We start from the raw sequence: 18,613 nt of genomic DNA on the forward strand, positions 1-18,613 counted from the left end.
AGAAAAATATGCGCAGTGGAAACATCAGTTATAGCTACAGAAACGCTGGCAGTTTCCTTATAGATATGGAAACCTCTGCAGACTTTCTGTGAAAAGTGCTGTGGGGAAGACCGCAATTTGTTGCCGTTGCGTTTTTTCCCACAGCGTTTTTTCCTTAGGTTGAGACCTGCCTTCAAGTTCCTCCAGAGTTTTACTTCACTTCAGTTTTAAAGACAAAAGCTCTAAGATTGCTGGGTATAGAAAGTATTATGTTTATCATATGTTATATTGCTTTATAGATCCTGTCAGTTTTCTGAAAAAGCTGCACTATGCCTCATATTTATAAAATCCTTGACATCTATGCTTTATGTATAGATGGTGATCGTTGAAAATAATGTCCGTCCTATCACTTTCAGCGGCATCATGTCTCCTTGTCATTGAACTGTGTGTAGCTGTATACTCATCTGATTTTCTCATCGTATGTGTTGTGCTGTCCTCTCATCTCATCACTTTACTCCTACAGCTTTCTCATCCATTGCCATCACTGCAGGGAATAATGCCGACTCCCAGGCATCACTGGCCAGCCTTGAATCTATCCCAAGTGCCAATGAGAAAAGTGAGAAGACCGAAAACTGTGAAAAGGTAAAGGACCAGGAGCGCACACTCTGCTTTACTTACAGTCCTATTCACCTTTTTAGCAGCCAGTGTTTTGCAGAGGTCTATCTGTTGTTCTTTGTTTAAAGCGATTCTATCATTAGAATCCTGTTGTTAACTAAGCCCATGTCGGATTAGCCTTAAAAAAGGCTATTCTTCCCCTAACTTTAGAATTCTCTCGGCGCCATTCGGTAGATATTCCGGTTTTCGTCGGTATACTAATGAGACTCCAGACAGCACAGGGGGCGTTCCCCCATGCTCTAACAGCACTGGGGGCATCCCTTGTGCTGCTTGAAAACTCTCCAGTGCCACCTCCATCTTCTTCCCCAACTCCGCCTCTTCTCCTGCGTCACCGTCACATCTTCATCCAAAAGTGCCGACTGCACATGTCCATCGGCCATTTTCCTGTGGCCGAACAGGAGAGGTCACAGGAAAATGGCCGACGGACAATAAATATTTGATCAAAATTGTCTGAACCCACTAAGCTCGACAGGATCTACTGGTGATTTATTGACCTATATTCCCCAATGATATACTTTGGGATAAAGAAGACATATATGGCATCAGCTTACACTCTAACATTAAAATAAACATTCACAAATGTACATATTAAAGAAAAGGTCATGTGGATACTTGTCAGCCTGTGTGCAGAAGACAAATATCTGTGGTCAAGTCTGCACTTTTGATAGTAACTGCATGTAGAAGGCATTACATTATGTTAGATAAAGTGATTAAGAACAATTCTGCATCATAATACCATAACAACAAGTTGCCACACTGTTGGAAGTCCAACTGCTGGGTCCACTAGTGATAAAGAGAACGGGGGACTGAAACTACCCCTGAACCCCACTTGTAAATAAAGCAACCGTTTCTCCCCAAGGGTGTCAGTCTAAACGCTATACCCATGCTTCAGTTCTGTGGCAGACACTGCTCCGGCTGCCTATTCACTATAGCAGGGGTCCTCAAACTGCGGCCCGAGGGCCACATGCTCCCCATCAAGCGCTTCTGTCTGGCCCCGCCAACAATGCCGGCAGGCGTGCATTTATAATGAAGCTCCTGGGGAGCTCGGGCCAGGCCATGGAGCGCACTTCACTTTACCTATTGGAGGGCACCGCTCCCAATGTCTGGGCGACCTGCTCTGCCTCTGGCCCACTGTTTAAAAAGTTTGAGGACCCCTGCACTATAGAATACAATTTAGACTTATCACCCTTATCTTTAGGGCTCTCCATATTGCTGCACCTCCCGACATTTCCTCCCTCAGCTTTGTCTAACACCCAATCCCATGCTCTCCGTACAGCCAAATACCCAAAACTTACTGACCTAAACCTGTGCTCTCCCTTATTGCACCACTTCTCTGGAATGCTCTACCGCGACAATCAGATTAACTCACAACTTTTACATCATCAAGTGCATCCTAAAGATACATCCCTTCAAATAGGCCTTATCACATTTCCTAATCTAAATCCTTTTACAGTTATACCCTTTAAAACTAGCCCTACTCTGTTACGACCCCCTCATTATCCCTCAGGACATGATGTCTTATCATACTGTAACCCTGTATGCCCAGGCACTTTGAATCTGTTCACAAAAGTACATGGCTGGTGACAGCTCATACAGCTTTATTTATTTGTGTAATTAAAGTAAGTGTTATCATAACCACTGTATAAGCAATGCTGCCTCCTATGTCGCCCCTTGCAAGCAGGACCCTTACTCCTATTGTGTGAATTGATATATTTCTCTGTAATGTCTTATTTCGTCTGTACTTGAACCGTACGATTTGTAAAGTAATGCGGAATATAATATAACGTAACATATATATATATATATATATATATATATATATATATATATGTATTGGCGCTATATAAATAAAATGTATTATTATTCTTATTATTCTATATTTTCATTTTATTTTGCATTTTAGACTATGGTATGACGCATCATAATTTTATTACATTGAATGAATTATTTTATAAACCTTGCATAATTAAAGGGGTTGTCAAGGCAAAATTTTTATATTTTAAATAGGCCGGGGAAGGTAAAAATAAAATTATACTCACCTTTTCCCAGTGCTCCAGTGCCTTCCAGCACAGTCTGGTCCTCCCGCTTTTCTTTTGGCGGAAGTCCCTACCACATGTGACCGCTGAGGCCAATGAGCAGCCTAAGCGAAGGGCACATGACGTCCTGTGACGTCCCGGAGTCTCTTCCTGAGGCCAATCAGTGGTTTCAGTGGAAGGGATCCGGGACGTCACATCTGGTGTGGAGTTTCACATTGAGAAGACAGCCCAGCAGAAGGGCCAGACCATGGTGGGAAGGCTCCAGAGCTTCAAGGGCAGGTGAGGATGATTTTTTTTTTTCACCTCCTCCAGCCTATTTAAAATATAAACATTTTGCCTGGACAACTCCAGGTTAGGTTCATTGGATTGTCTCTATACCACATTGTTTAGTTAGAAGGCAGCTCTGGCCTTGCGTATGTTTGTAGAGATCATGACTGTGATACCCGTCTCCTCATTTTACAGATCACAAGGCCACTTTCTCTGATCGGATCATCCCTTCGATTTGATAAACTTGATCACAGTGAAACAAAATGCTTGCTGCTCTGTTTCCTCCATATTATGAAAATGATATCCGAAGGTAATCAATAAAACATGTCTTCATTGACCCATACAAGAACATGCACAGCTGAGCTGTAACTAATCCATGGCTCTTTCCAGATACATTGGTCTCATACTGGCAGAGGGCTCCAAACACTGAGATCTATGACTTCTTCAGCATCCTGGAGTAAGTTAATATTTTCTTATTACATGGTACTGGATGTAGACTGACTACACATTGTAACCCCATGGAGATATTTTATAGTCCATAATAATGTAACAGATGTTACTGCAATGAAGGACTTCATCCTTACTTTATCTGTCCATATTGTCCATGCTGTAAGCAGGCAGATGGCTCATGGGAGCTTAGGATAAAGTGACTGCCATTTATGTCTTTTGACTACCTGCTAAATGTACATAATGAGGAATCAATGATAATAACTAGGATTAGTATGGAACATAACTTGAGGTCAACATTTCTATAAATGTGCCCATACACCTTCTATAGCAATTGGCTGAACACTCATCTGGCTGAGAGCTTTTCTTTATGGCTTCCCTACACACATGCACACCACCCCAGAAATAAAGCAAGATACAATAACAGTGTGAAAATACATAATCCATATGATGTTTTATTGCCTGTTTCTTGGATAGTGTTCTTAAATTTCCACAAATCAACAATACATAGTACATAGTGATCAACAATCCCCACAGACCCCCATAGACTATAATGGGGATTGCCAGGTTTCCGCTCGACTTCAGCCCGAAAAATGCAAGCTGGATTTTGATCTCCACATTTTTAAAACAGAATGGGGAACGGATTTCTCGAGAGGAGATCAGGTATAGGTGTGAACCTAGCTTGAGTGGGCAGAAATTAAGTTTAGCTCCTGAATTTCTTTTAGGGTAAATTTACACGGGTTTCTTTGGACCATAACCTGAGGCGGAGGCTGCATCAGTTTCCGGTTCAAATTACAGGCAGCTGCGACTGGATGCCGGTGCAGTGCACCAGCATCCAGTCACGCAGTCCACTACGGATTAGGGCCAAAGTAATGGGCCTAGTCGCAAGGCGAATCCGCCTGAAAGAATGAGCATCTCGCTTCTTTTTCTAGCAGCCGGAACAAATGAAAAAATAACTCACTGGCTCCCATTGATTTCAATGGGAGACGTCTTTTTCGTCAGGATTTTGAGGCGGATACGGCCTCAAAATCCTGACCAAAAAAACCCCGCGTGAACTTCCCCTAACTGCTTCTAATATCAGGTGTGGCGTCTTTCACAAAGGATTTTACAGCCATTCTGATATGGATATTCATACACCAGCCTATTGCATTGTGAAATCTGGGGCCATTCCTTCTGAAAAGCCATTTGAAAAATGAAATGTCCTGACTGTAAATACTACTGCATAATGTTCATCTAGATGATCAATGTCTGTTCTCCCTCCAGAGTGTGTCTGCAGAATTTCCGATACCTGGGAAAAAGAAATATTATTAGGTGGGTATCACATCATTACATTTGTCATGATGCTCTTTGTTATATCGGTTAGATTTAAGTGCAGATGAATCGTAGACAGAGAAAGGCCTTTGGGTTTATATTGTATCTAAACTTTGGACATTTCAAACAATTTCCACGTTTGCTACAATATCTAGCTTTTATCAAAATGACTTTCACTTTATAAATGCAACTTTGTATTATAGTGAGCCAAACAACTTGAAATCCAGGCTGACACATTGTTGCAAACAACCAGAATGATGTATTAATATAAAACTGGAAACAGTCAGATACAGTAAAGCAGATTACTGCATGTTTTATGTAGAGTGGGGAAAGTTCTAATGGACACCTGCTTATTGCACATAGTATTCAGTTTCTGCACATCAATGCGTGTTTGCATGAAGATCAGCTTTGGATGTCAACCCTGATCACAGAAAATCCTGTCTCATCACATTATTGGATGTCATAATTCCTTTGAGTAGAAGAACATCTTCTGTAGAGAAAATCTGCCTTAGATGTCACATGTTCTTAAATTAGTACTCTATTAGTATTGACTTGTGAAACCTTTACTACAGTATTTAGGTAGATAGATAAAAAGTAGAATATATAGTGAACAATAAGGGGGTATTCACATGCGGCAGATTTGTGGAATCCGAATACCTATTTACTAGAGATGAGCGAACACTAAAATGTTCGAGGTTCGAAATTCGATTCGAACAGCCGCTCACTGTTCGAGTGTTCGAACGGGTTTCGAACCGCATTATAGTCTATGGGGAACATATACTCGTTAAGGGGGAAACCCAAATCCGTGTCTGGAGGGTCACCAAGTCCACTATGACACCCCAGGAAATGATACCAACACCCTGGAATGACACTGGGACAGCAGGGGAAGCATGTCTGGGGGCATAAAAGTCACTTTATTTCATGGAAATCCCTGTCAGCTTGCGATTTTCGCAAGCTAACTTTTCCCCATAGGAATGCGTTGGACAGCGCTGATTGGCCAGAGTACGGAATTCGACCAATCAGCGCTGGCTCTGCTGGAGGAGGTGGAGTCTAAGATCGCTCCACACCAGTCTCCATTCAGGTCCGACTATAGACTCCGCCTCCTCCGGCAGAGCCAGCGCTGATTGGCCGAAGGCTGGCCAATGCATTCCTATGGGTATGCAGAGACTTAGCAGTGCTGAGCCAGTTCTGCTCAACTACACAGTGTGCCGGTCAGCCCATCTGATATAGCAGAGCCGAGTGTGCACATCAGATGTAGCAGAGCCGAGGGTGCACTAGAACCCTTATGCACGCTCGGCTCTGCTACATCAGATGTAGCAGAGCCGAGGGTGCACTGGAACCCCTGTGCAAACTCAGCTCACGCTAATAGAATGCATTGGCCAGCGCTGATTGGCCAATGCATTCTAATAGCCCGATGAAGTAGAGCTGAATGTGTGTGCTTAGCTCAACTACTCCACCAACGTAGTGCACCCTCGGCTCTGCTACATCTGATGGGCTGACCGGCACACGGTGTAGTTGAGCAGAACTGGCTCAGCACTGCTAAGTCTCTGCATTCCCATAGGAATGCATTGGCCAGCTTTCGGCCAATCAGCGCTGGCTCTGCCGGAGGAGGCGGAGTCTAAGGTCGGACCTGAATGGAGACTGGTGTGGAGCGATCTTAGACTCCGCCTCCTCCAGCAGAGCCAGCGCTGATTGGTCGAATTCCGTACTCTGGCCAATCAGCGCTGTCCAATGCATTCCTATGGGGAAAAGTTTATGTCACAAAAATCACAATTACACACCCGATAGAGCCCCAAAAAGTTATTTTTAATAACATTCCCCCCTAAATAAAGGTTATCCCTCGCTATCCCTGCCTGTACAGCTATCCCTGTCTCTTAGTCACAAAGTTCACATTCTCATATGACCCGGATTTGAAATCCACTATTCGTCTAAAATGGAGGTCACCTGATTTCGGCAGCCAATGACTTTTTCCGATTTTTTTCGATGCCTCTGGTGTCGTAGTTCCTGTCCCACCTCCCCTGCGCTGTTATTGGTGCAAAAAAAGCGCCAGGGAAGGTGGGAGAGGAATCAAATTTTTTTGGAGTTTGCACGTGTTGTTCGATTCGAATCGAACACATCGAACAGCCTGATATCCGATCGAACATGTGTTCGATAGAACACTGTTCGCTCATCTCTGCTATTTACGTACGAATTGGGTTATTTTTGCTATGTGTGCTTAGATTTCTGTGGGATTCAGTTAGATTTGTTTTTTTTTTTTCTTATCAGCTCTTTGTTTTCAATGTAATGTTTATTATATTCGCAAACTATTCATTGAACAGATGAGATTCTGCTCTGGTTGACTCCTTATCTCTGTATTTACCTCCTCATATTACTGGAGACATTGCAGCGGTCTGCAATTAATTAAATTGTTATTATTCTCTATGCGTCATTACTCTCTGGGAAACAGGAAATACTGTAGGACAAGCAGTAACTCCTGACCGGATCACAGTAATCCTCTTTCATTTTAAAATGCGCTTGTTTCATTCTGACATGTGCGCAATAATCACATGTCACAGTGACTGCACACATAGCATGGTGGCAATGCTGCACACTAATATGTACAGCAATATACAATGCTGTAAAATGCAGGATAAGCCATGCTTTAATAGTATAATTCTACCCCAATTAATTGGACAAAAACAAAGAAAAAAAAATTATATGTAAAAAAACGCGGCGTGCACGCGCCGTAAACGCGCCACAATGTGCGGCGCGTTTACTCCATGTGAATGAGCCCTTAGTGTTCAATTCTTCTGTAGCACCACCATAGAAGAGATGAAGCACTACATGGTTACCACTGGAAAGGAAAATGCAAATAAGTCCCCCTTGGTGGATATGGGTAACTTGCTCAAGCACCACCTTTTGGAAGGTATCTCCCTATAGATCAATGCCTGGTTTTCCTGAAACCTAATGGCATAATCTTGGAATAAAGACAAGCCAGAATATCTTTTCCAAAAGGTAGAGAAACCTATCTGCATAGAGCTGTTTAGAGATTATTGCCCCTCACCAGTACAGAGCAGGGAACTGATTCAGATGTAGGTAATAAGGGCTGCTATCTCTTCTTAAGGAGATGTTGTATGCCATGAGGTGGCTAGCACTGAAATTACAGGTAATGGTTATGTAATACATGGACATGGCAGGTCCTTCATACTTCATAGTTAGATACTATTTGAAGCTCTTTTCCAGTCTGGTTCATAGATGAAGTTTAACAAGTTTGGAACTCTCTAGCAGGGTATTTTAAGTTGGATTTCCTAGCCATAAACTCATTTTACCAGGTCTGGAAGTGTATACACAACTTTTTTTGCATGTTGATCAGAAACCGCAACTAAAAAGTTTTAATGCTATTTTATCTGAACAGGAAAATAACAGCTGCTTTCAAGCTAGCCCAAGCAACTCTCAACAACGGGACCCTGAAAGGCTCATCTTCACAAGCTGGTCTACTGCCACAGTGGTAAATCCTTCAACCTATTAATAGTCACTCTGCAACAGGTCACATTTATTGAAATCAAAAGCTATTTCAATCAAAAATATCTTAACATGCCAAGTTACAAGTTACATAGGGCTCCTTTGATCACCTTCACAATTCTTGCATCCATTGAACTGAACTTAACTGAACCAGAGCTGCTGTTTTCATGTCCCCTCCCCCTCACCATTTTAGATCTCAATAAAGATGAGGCCAGAGGAGGCTGGTGGCCACATCGTGAGTTTCTCTCCTTTAATGTCCATAGCAGTCAATGACTTAGAGGTGATCTTTGCTGCATGTAATGGTGCATTGTCAAGCATGAAGATGATTTTGCTACGGAATTCACGGATCTTCTTTTTGCATCATGGAAGAAAGTGGTCAGTCAGAAACTTTGTAATAATTTGCAAAGGTCATTTCCGCACCTTCTGGGACCCTAAAATGCCTAACAGCTCTCTACCCATGACTCCAACACCTCTGTGCTTATGTTGCAGCCTTGTTGGGGTATGGTGGCCACTCACCATCTAGACAATCTAGAGTCACACAGTACAAGATTGTTTCCAGATTAGTCTACATGTATGTCTGAGCCCACTGCAAGCATTTCTGCTTGTGAGCACTGTTTAGGGGTCAGCAAATTTTAGGTTTATGCACAACTGTAAGCCTTTGGAGGATCCTGCACCTTGAAGTTCATGGGATTCCAGTACAAGCAGCTTCAAATACCTGTTTGCTGCTTTGTAATTGAATTTTAGCAGCTGCTCACTTAATCCAATGAATAATGCCTTTATCTGCACAAACCCTTCTGTGCTCCGAATCAGCCACAAATCTCTTCACAGTACAGTGATCAAGCTTAAGTTTCTGTAAAATATCTAATTTTGTCATAACTTGTCCAAGGCATTGCACAACTTGACACGTTTCAGCAACATAGAGATATTTTTCCTTTTCCATATTGTTTGAATATGCTTCTTAGACCCCACGTTGCGGAAACGCAGCATTTTTTTCTGGGGGGGGATTTGCTGAAGTTTGTTGAGCCAAAGTCAGGAATGGCTTGAAGAGGAATTGAAAATGTAAAGGAAGTGTTTATACAATTCCATTCTGTTGAATCCACTCCTGACTTTGGCTCGAAAAAACATGGCAAAATCTACAACAAAAAAGGCCTTAGGCTAAGGTCCCATGTACTGAGCCACAGTGAAAAAGCACAGCAGAAAAGACTGTAGTGGAAACACGTTGCTTTTTTTTTTTGCAGCACTTTTTAGAGAAAGTCTGCAATTTTTCCTCTGCAGGCTTTCTGTTCCTGTTATACCTATATGGAAAATGCCAGCAGGTATAATTCACATGCGGTTTTTGAAATCGCAGCATTTCTACTGTGGAAATTTTTCTACAATGTGTGAATGGGATTAGACATACTCCATCCACTTTAAAGCAATAGACGCATGTAACCGCTGCTCCATGAGACCCCATTCTCATGATTGGTGGGGGTCCTAGTGGTGGGACCCCCAGTGATCAGATACTTATCCCTTTATTGTGGATATGTGAAAAGTATTATTCATGGGAAAAAAAACATTATTCATCAGGAAATACTCTAAATATATTATTACAGCTTGCATTTTTTCATTAGTTTGGCATTATAGTGCCTTCTCATGTTAAAGTGACATATCTCATACATTACAAATTCTTGTTAAATGGGGTTCTTTCTCTATAGGTCATATAAGGTTTTACGACTTATACTATAAAATTTATAATGTATGTAAAACTGAACAACTGTGAATGATAAAACTGAATTATAGTGTGAGCAGTCCGTAACTAAGTGGTTAAAATACATGTCTCTATGAGAAATCCAATACATAACAGTTTCTGGCCATTCCCACAAATCTGCCTCTGAACACCTGCTTGTAGGATCTCATTCCCACATTGTAAACTAAGCTTCTGGCACTGAGACAGAGAGACTTCTACACTGGGACACTTGTGTATTGTATCCAAGAAATACTCATTTACACAGCTGCAATATCTGCACTGTTGCATTGTGTCTGGATGGTGCTGAGAACAGTAGCAGATAACAGTGTGAGCTATCTGTATTTCTGTCCGTCTATAACATGCATTATGTGCGAGATATATATTATGAGCAGACTGCCCTGGATCTTTACTAAAGTTGTGAATTTAGGGTGGACTCTATGTACATGAAATGCTTTATGAGTCATAGACTATGGAGAGTCAGCAACCGTTTCCAGTTAGATTGCTGAGATTTTCCACATTTACACTGCTTACCTCCCTATAATAATGCCTTGTTTTATGTAAACCACTGTTGTTTAGATGTCTCCTCATGGTCCAGCTCTAGAGCTAAGGTCCCAAGTTTTTAGCTTTTGTAAAGCACTTGATTTAACAGTACCAGCAAAGTGAATGAGATTTTGGTTAATCTCAGGTACATATTGTGGAGAAAAAGCAGCAGAAAATCTGGAGAAAATGCACCATGATCATTTTAGATGTGAAATGGCAATCACTTCCCCTATAGAATTAATAGGGGAAGAAAAATGAATAGGAAGCAGCCAAAATGCAAAATGTTTTCGCTGCATTTTGCTATGTGGGGTGTTAGGCTCAGGCCCCATGGGACAACCCGCAGCTATAAAGTGTTGCGGGAAAAAAATGCTGCAGCAACACATCACGGTTCTTCCCGCAGCACTTTAAATGGAAAGTTTGTGGAGTTTTCTTCTGCAGACTTTCTGTTTCAATTATATCTATGGGGAAATCGCTTCTGTAGATATAATTGACATGTTACGATTTTCAAAAACGTGCTGATTTTGGAAATCATGATCTTTACAGCAAATTGGGCATGGGATTTGGAAGTTTCCGACCCGAGAGGCACCGGCCTAAATGTGATTTACAAAATCAGAAAAAGATGAATACTTTCTTCTGGTGAACAACACTACATCTGTGGCTGTGTAGGATTTTATTGCTCGGCCAGATTAAAACTAATGGGGATAGGTTGCATTAGGGTAAGTTCAAACAGATATTTTTGGCCAGGATTTTGAGGCCGCATTCACCTCAAAATCCTGACCAAAAAGATGGCTCCTATTGAAATCAATGGGAGCCATTCAGGTGTTTTTTCCGGGAGCCGGCTTGTTCCGGCTCCCAGAAAAAGAAGCAACGTGCTCATTCTTCAGGCTGTTCCGCCTCGCGATTTGGCCTGAAGACACACCCTCCTCCCGACTAGGCCCATTCATTGGGCCTAATCCGGAGCGGAGTGCACGACTGGAAGCCGGTACAGTGCACTGGCGTTCAGTCGTGGCTACCCGTATTTTGGATCTGAATAAGAGGCAGCCTCCGCCTCAGGTTCCGGTCCAAAATACCCTGTGTGAACTTACCCTTAGAATACACAACCTGTGGACAGGAGTGGCCCTGTTTTTGAAAAATCAGTTGTTTCCTATCTCAGACAACCCTTTAAGTTTTGAACGTTCTTGTGCGACCCAAGATATGCTTTACTAAGAACTGATCTCAACCATTTTATAAGCTCTTTCGACCCTCAATAGATAGAGTTCCAAGATGGGAAATGTCTCAAAGTTTTGGAATGTATCTCTTTACAAATGAGGATTAAATGAAGCAAATATTGCCAGGTGTATCAAAATGTTACAATGGATTGATAAATTTAGCCGAACAGCTTGAGAAGTTCGGCAGCTCTTCTTTATTCTCGTACATCTTGGCTCCAGTATGTGTTTTGCACCAAACAAATTAGAACTTTACAATATGTTGGTCCCCTAAAATTCCTCCTAGGAATATAAAATATATTGTAATGATCTCTAGTTGTTACCATTTCACTGGGGGGCATGGGACGTCTCTGTACACTCTCACAGTGTCCAGTCATTGTTTATGGTGTCAGACTAGGTTACATTTAACTGGCATGGAAAATGGTAATACTAAATAGTTTATTTAATGCCAGAATTATTTGGAGGGGCATATCCCCAATTGTGGAGGGGCACATCCCAACTAGTAACACCCAAATGCCAATCCTTATATTTCTTTGAGGAGTACATAGATAAGGAATGGAACCAATGGAAGTTATCCTACTGTTGTACCCTACATTGTCTTCTCTTTTACAGGATGCAGTCTGCTCATGACAGCCATAAACACCCAAGATCTCAAACCCTTCCGATAATTCGAGGAAAAAATGCTCTTTCCAATCCTAAACTACTACAGATTATAGAACTGACAAGTTCCATACCTAGTAAGTAAATGAAAACATTGTAAAATAACATGTCTTTTTCCATCTTAATACCATCTGCATTGATATTTCACCATTGTATGCAACCTAGTACGTAGCGCATACACCTTACTTCATCCAAATTATTATATTATATAGTTTCACCTAAACAAAGACTACAGAATAGATTCCCTATATAAATGTAGGGTCAGGGGATAATCGTACACATCATTATAGTCTCTCACTCTGCCAAATCAGTATCCCTGCGCTATGCTGAGGAGGCCCAATAGGCTGAAACAGCGCTGTCCATAGCTGGGAATCTGTTCCTTTTGGAATAGAAATACTAATTTGGCAATTAAATCCGCATCATGATAGTAGACTTTTTAACTGAGTCATGCATGATGTTAAGGATGCTGCCCTCTAGAGGGCAGAGTACAGAGTGCACTGTTCTCCTAATTACATCCTGGAGAATAGATTTGCATATATTTTACACATTTATATAAATATAGTCACCTAAACCTTTCGCTCTAAATACAGACCCAGGACATACTCACTAAGTATATTTAGATACCAGGGCCCTATTATGTTAAAGACCACCCCGAAACAAAAAAACAGACCCCTAATTAAATTCAGATACCCAAACCAGACACTCTAAATACTTACGAAAATCAGATCTTCAAAATGATTTCAGACTCCCTAAATAGAGACCCAGGGCAAACTCCCTAAATACATTTAGACACCAGATTCCTATTGTATTAACTCTCGCTTTAAAAAAAAAAATACAGAACTCTGACTAATCCACCATACGAGACCCTCTAAATACAGATCAGACCAGACATGTTAAATAAATACAAACCCCCAAATACAGACCCTGACCTAACCCCCTTAATAAATACAGACAGACTCCATAAATTTATAAAGACCGCTAGACCTTCTAAATAAAGACCTGGACCAGACCTCCTAAAGAAATTCGTACTGAAGACCAAAAATTACAGAGCTAGGGCAAGGCCAATAAATGCAGACTGTAGATCTAACTCTCTTAATTTCAGACTCCATACACTTACTGATGGAGCTCGCTTTACTGCTTTCCCCTCTGGCTTCAGGATCTTCAGATGTCTAATTGACTATGGCAGGTCCTACTGATGATAAAGATTCATTACAGAAAGTGCAATAAACTGCAGCACACCTAAGGGTGAATGTTTCCCCCTCCAGGAGCTTCATGCTCTAGATGCCCTAGGAGGGGGCGTCTAACCACCCATGTTGTTATCTGTTACTAGGTTCACTGCTATGGTCACAGCATTCATAAAGTATTGTGTTACAGGTAACTCCAATGAAACTGACATTGTGCACCACATTGATTCGGATGCCAATATTGCCACAGAGGTTTGCCTCACTGTACTGGACCTACTTTGTCTTTTTAACCAAAGCCACCAGGTAGGCAACCTTCCGCAGAATGCTAAGCTCTCTTCATATTTCCGATGTTTCCAATGATAGACCTGCTCCTTTGGATGTCAGTTTGTTTGGTCCTAGATATGTACAGTATATAAATGGTTTGTCTTCTGTCTTCTATTCCCAGAAATTATACCTCTCTGACAGCCAGAGTGTATTAATGAAGAAAGTCTTTGACACACATCTCCTCTTCCTGCAAATCAACCAGTCAGTAGCATCGCTCCGCCATGTATTCGCTGCACTACGGATGTTCATATGCAAGGTACCGATACAGGATGCATAACATTCATATCAATTAGATGGTTTATTTAGTATGTGAGATATGAGTACATCTATGTCATTGGCTTCTTGGCTTCTGTTATGATAAGAATATTCATGTATTTTAGCTAAAAAAATGTAAAATTAATTCAATATGGTGTGAGCATAATGATATGAAATATTCAGTAGAAGACTATTTATTTTTGGCAGTTACCACATTGTACAGCGATAAGGCTGTAAATCTTAATATATGATATGTTATATATACATGCAATGCATTTATTTTAATTACAATGATCTGAAACTGTTGAAGAAAGTAAATGTATACTATAAAGGCTGTGATTCATCTGATGTTCACACATAACATGTTCAGATTTCCTTTGCAAAAAGCCAGAGAGGCCAAAAATAAGTTATTTCTGTGTGGCCAGTATTTATATATATGGAATAACATGCTGTTCTGTTCCGCACAGTATAATGCGCCCTCAGTGGTCTCCGCAGCATATGATGCTCCCTACGTTGTATAATGTCCCCATTAGTGACCCCATGCACAGTATAATGCTTCCTTGTGGCCCTCACATAGTATAATACTTACTTTAGGCCCTTGACACAATATAATTCTTTATTATGCTCAATACACTATACGCCTACAGTTCCCAAACAGAATAATTCCTAAGCCCCTATATAGTATAATACCCTAAGCTCAGACCCTACACAGTATAGTGCCCCTAGCCCCAACATAGTATAATTCCCAAGCTCAGCCCCTATACAGTATAATGCCGTAAGCTCAAACCCTACACAGTATAATGCCGCTAGCCCCCAAACAGTATAATTCCCTTAGCCCCAACACAGTATTAGCCATGTCCGCCTCAAAATCCTGGCCAAAAAGACGGCTCCCGTTGAAATCAATGGGAGCTGGTCAGTTCTTTTTTCTGGGAGCCATTTGTTCTGGCTCCCGGAAAAAAGAAGCAATATGCTCATTCTTTCAGGCGGATTTGCCTCGCGACATGTGCCTGAAGACACTCCCTCCCGACTAGGCCCATTCATTTGGGCCTAATCCAGAGCGCACTGCACTGGTATTCAGTCACAGCTACCTGTATTTTGGTTCGGAACCTGAGGTGGCCTGTGAAAAAACCCCTGTGAACTCACCCTAAGGAGCCCTAGGTGTGGTGCATATTGAAATTCTACTCCCCTCCACTAATCCCTGGGCCTGACCTGTGAGCAATGAACTCTCATCATCATCATTCAAGAGAGTGGTGGCTTTTCTTGGTCAGCAGTGATGCTGTTTTAAAGAGGACCTTTCATCATATTGGGCACAGGCAGTTCCATATACTGCTGGAAAGCTGACAGTGCGCTGAATTCAGCGCACTGTCGGCTTTCCCGATCTGTGCCCCGGGTAAAGCGCTATCGGTCCTGGTATCGTAGCGATTTATAGTCAGAAGGGCATTTCTGACAGTTAGCCGGGACGCCCTTCTGCCCAGCAGCGCCTATCACGCTGCACAGTGTGAGCGAGGAGGAACGCCCCCCTCCCTCTGCTCACACAGCTTGTCAATAGACAAGTATAGTCTATAGGGAGGGGGGAGTTCCTCCCCGCTCCACAGTACAGCGCGATAGGTGCTGCTGGGCAGAAGGGCGTCCCTGGCTAAGTGTCAGAAACGCCCTTCTGACTGTAAAGCGCTACCGTACCGGGACAGATCGGGAAAGCCGACAGTGCGCTGAATTCAGCGCACTGTCAGCTTTCCAGCAGTATATAGAACTGAATGTGCCCAATCTGATGAAAGGTCCTCTTTAAATGTGAATCCAACCCCATGTATATGCCCCTTGTTATAGCATATTTTATAGATAGACGTGTTTCATGTTCTAAGACGTTAATAATAACAACAGTATTATATCTGTTATGTCTTACTTTCTACCCTATCTTGAACAAACATAATTCATGACGTTTGTCTTCCAGTTTCCTTCTGCATTCTTTCAAGGACAAGCTGACCTTTGTGGTCCTTTCTGCTATGAGGTTCTGAAATGTTGCAATCATCGTTCCCGCTCGACTCAGAATGAGGCCTCAGCTCTTCTCTATTTTTTCATGAGGAAGAATTTTGAGTATAACAAGCAGAAGTCAATTGTGAGGTCTCACCTCCAGGTAGTTAATCCCCAAATCAAGTGCTTCTTCATAGATTTTGTCTCAGTAGAGGGGTCAGCAACCTCCGGCACTTCAGCTGCTGTGAAACTACAACTCTCAACATGCTCCATGGGAGTTCCAAGAAAAGCAGAGCAAGTATACATGCTGGGAGTTGTAGTTTTACCACAGTTGGAGTGCTGAAGGTTCCCTACACCTGTCTTAGTATAATGTGTCAAAATTGATTTTTAACTAAATAGTAATGTATTGCTTGGGGTGGCATCAATATGGTTTGATCATGGCCTTATGTGACAGTTCACACATGACTTAGCACCTTGGCTATACTAATTGTTGCTTTGAAATATGATATTAAAGGCTTCCTATTACTACGATTTACCCCTATACGATAATCCCACCACATTGTCTGACCTAAAAATACCTTCCTAAAGTAATAGAGTTTGCTCAATTAATTTTTATGTATGTATATGACAACTGAAATGCCCACTGGGTTGAGCAGGAATCTGGCACATACTAAGTTGGGTTTGTGTGGGCAGAGTTATCAGTATAGTTCTATGCATGCTCCAGTCCCAAGCCCAGGTCATCGGCTTCCCCCAACCACTTGTCTACATACAAATGTGCAAAAAAATGTTTACTCTGCACACACAAGGACAAATCCACTGTGAAATGTTCAGGTTTTTTGGTTCTAATGTGTACAAGATTTTTTTGAGGATCGTTAGTGATGCTGTTTTTTGCATGTCCATCAAAGGACCAGAGGAGAAACTTAGCAAAGTTTCAATAGGATTCCTTGCTCAACCAATACTGTGTGTCTGGCAGACATGAGTGGTCATTCACAAATAGCACAGGATTTTATTAAGTTAATTTTAGGTATGTTTTAATTGACTAGTGGTGGTCTTTTGGGGTCAGACAGGGTAGTGACATTGATTTATAATGCTAAATCCTATAGATGGGTTCTTCTGATAAAGATAACCAGCCTGATCAGTGCTCATGGGATCATCTAAGTAAGAATTTTCATCTGCATAATATAATGAAGCCCTTTGAAATATTTCATACATGAGCTCCAGTGACTGAGTGCAGATTGTTTTCTGAGTAATATGAAACATGCCGATAAGGATGAAGTTGCACAATACATCACCAGCGTCCATGTTGTTTCTATTAACAGCTCATAAAGGCAGTAAGTCAGCTGATCGCTGATGCAGGAATTGGTGGCTCGCGATTCCAACATTCATTGGCAATTATCAACAACTTTGCAAACGGAGACAAACAGATGAAGGTAATGGGTTAAACTCTTGCTTTATAGCTTCATGATACAAGTTGAATGCAGAGGCTGAGAAATTTAATGGAGTCCCTGAATTGTGCTCAATGTATGTTGGTGGAGTGGAGGTAATAAATAATTTTGGAGTGAATATACAGTGTAAATCATCCATAACCATGCAGATATCTTTATAGGAAACCCATCAGTGTAAATGCTGTCCAGTCTGTCACCAGCATGTTATAGAGCAAGAAGAGCCAAGCAGCTTGATATACAGTTTGTGGGAAAAGATTCAGCATAACCTGTAAAATATTCATTTACATCTTTGCCCATTCTGAGCTTAGAAGTCCAGCGGGCGGTCCTATCAGTGATTGATTTCCTTCACTATATGAGTGGGCATATGAATAAAGCTGTTAATCACTGATAGGACCGCCCGCTGGACTCCTAAGCTCAGAGTAAGCACAGATATAAATGAATAAATCTCAAAAACAAAAGGGAATATGGACACCGAGCAGACCGTAGTGTAGTATTCTTATAAGCGTTTAGAAAATTAAACAGAGGAATGACGCTCACCTTGTAGGGTTGTGAGCCCAAGTCACAACTCTGAAATCACAATATGAGGTGACCGAAGGGTTACTCTTCGGATTGAGGCAGCATGTTCCTAGCACCACATGGGTGTATAGTCGTATACACAAAGGACCAAACAAACCGGATCCCAGATGAATCCGGCAAAAAGGAACTGCGCTCTTCTTGATCGGAAAATACAGATTTATTGGCATCAAACTCACACACACAATGGGTCCATTCTCCCAGCGGTGAAGAAACTATTACACCTGAAGAAGGGCGTGGTTATACGCCCGAAACGTGTTGTGTGTGAGTTTGATGCCAATAAATCTGTATTTTCCGATCAAGAACAGCGCAGTTCCTTTTTGCCAGATTCATCTGGGATCCGGTTTGTTTGGTCCTTTGTGTATATAAATGAATAAATGACAGGTTATGCTGAATCTTTTCCCACAATTTATACATCATTATGTTCTTCTCCTTTTGCTCTAGAACATGCTGCCTGTAGATTACACTGTATTTTCAATATAACGAGTTTCCTATAATTGAACAGCTTCAGTCAGAC

General features: G+C 41.7%; 1 protein-coding gene across 4 annotated transcripts in view; it reads left to right on the forward strand.

Moving 5' to 3' along the window:
* DOCK10 (dedicator of cytokinesis 10) overlaps positions 1-18,613 on the forward strand; it is a 225,709-nt gene that overhangs the window by 177,777 nt on the left and 29,319 nt on the right. For 3 of the 4 annotated variants that reach the window (XM_075268832.1, XM_075268834.1, XM_075268835.1), the window contains exons 35-44: positions 503-621; positions 3,153-3,267; positions 3,348-3,414; positions 4,668-4,715; positions 8,110-8,202; positions 12,300-12,424; positions 13,722-13,834; positions 13,977-14,111; positions 16,059-16,241; positions 17,398-17,508. In XM_075268832.1, coding sequence (XP_075124933.1) covers positions 503-621; positions 3,153-3,267; positions 3,348-3,414; positions 4,668-4,715; positions 8,110-8,202; positions 12,300-12,424; positions 13,722-13,834; positions 13,977-14,111; positions 16,059-16,241; positions 17,398-17,508 — 1,109 coding nt within the window. The remainder of the gene's footprint in view (positions 1-502; positions 622-3,152; positions 3,268-3,347; positions 3,415-4,667; positions 4,716-8,109; positions 8,203-12,299; positions 12,425-13,721; positions 13,835-13,976; positions 14,112-16,058; positions 16,242-17,397; positions 17,509-18,613) is intronic. The other variant, XM_075268833.1, reaches the window with a different exon arrangement.

The sequence above is a fragment of the Leptodactylus fuscus genome, chromosome 3 (assembly GCF_031893055.1).
Source record: "Leptodactylus fuscus isolate aLepFus1 chromosome 3, aLepFus1.hap2, whole genome shotgun sequence".
In the NCBI taxonomy this organism is placed as follows: domain Eukaryota; kingdom Metazoa; phylum Chordata; class Amphibia; order Anura; family Leptodactylidae; genus Leptodactylus; species Leptodactylus fuscus.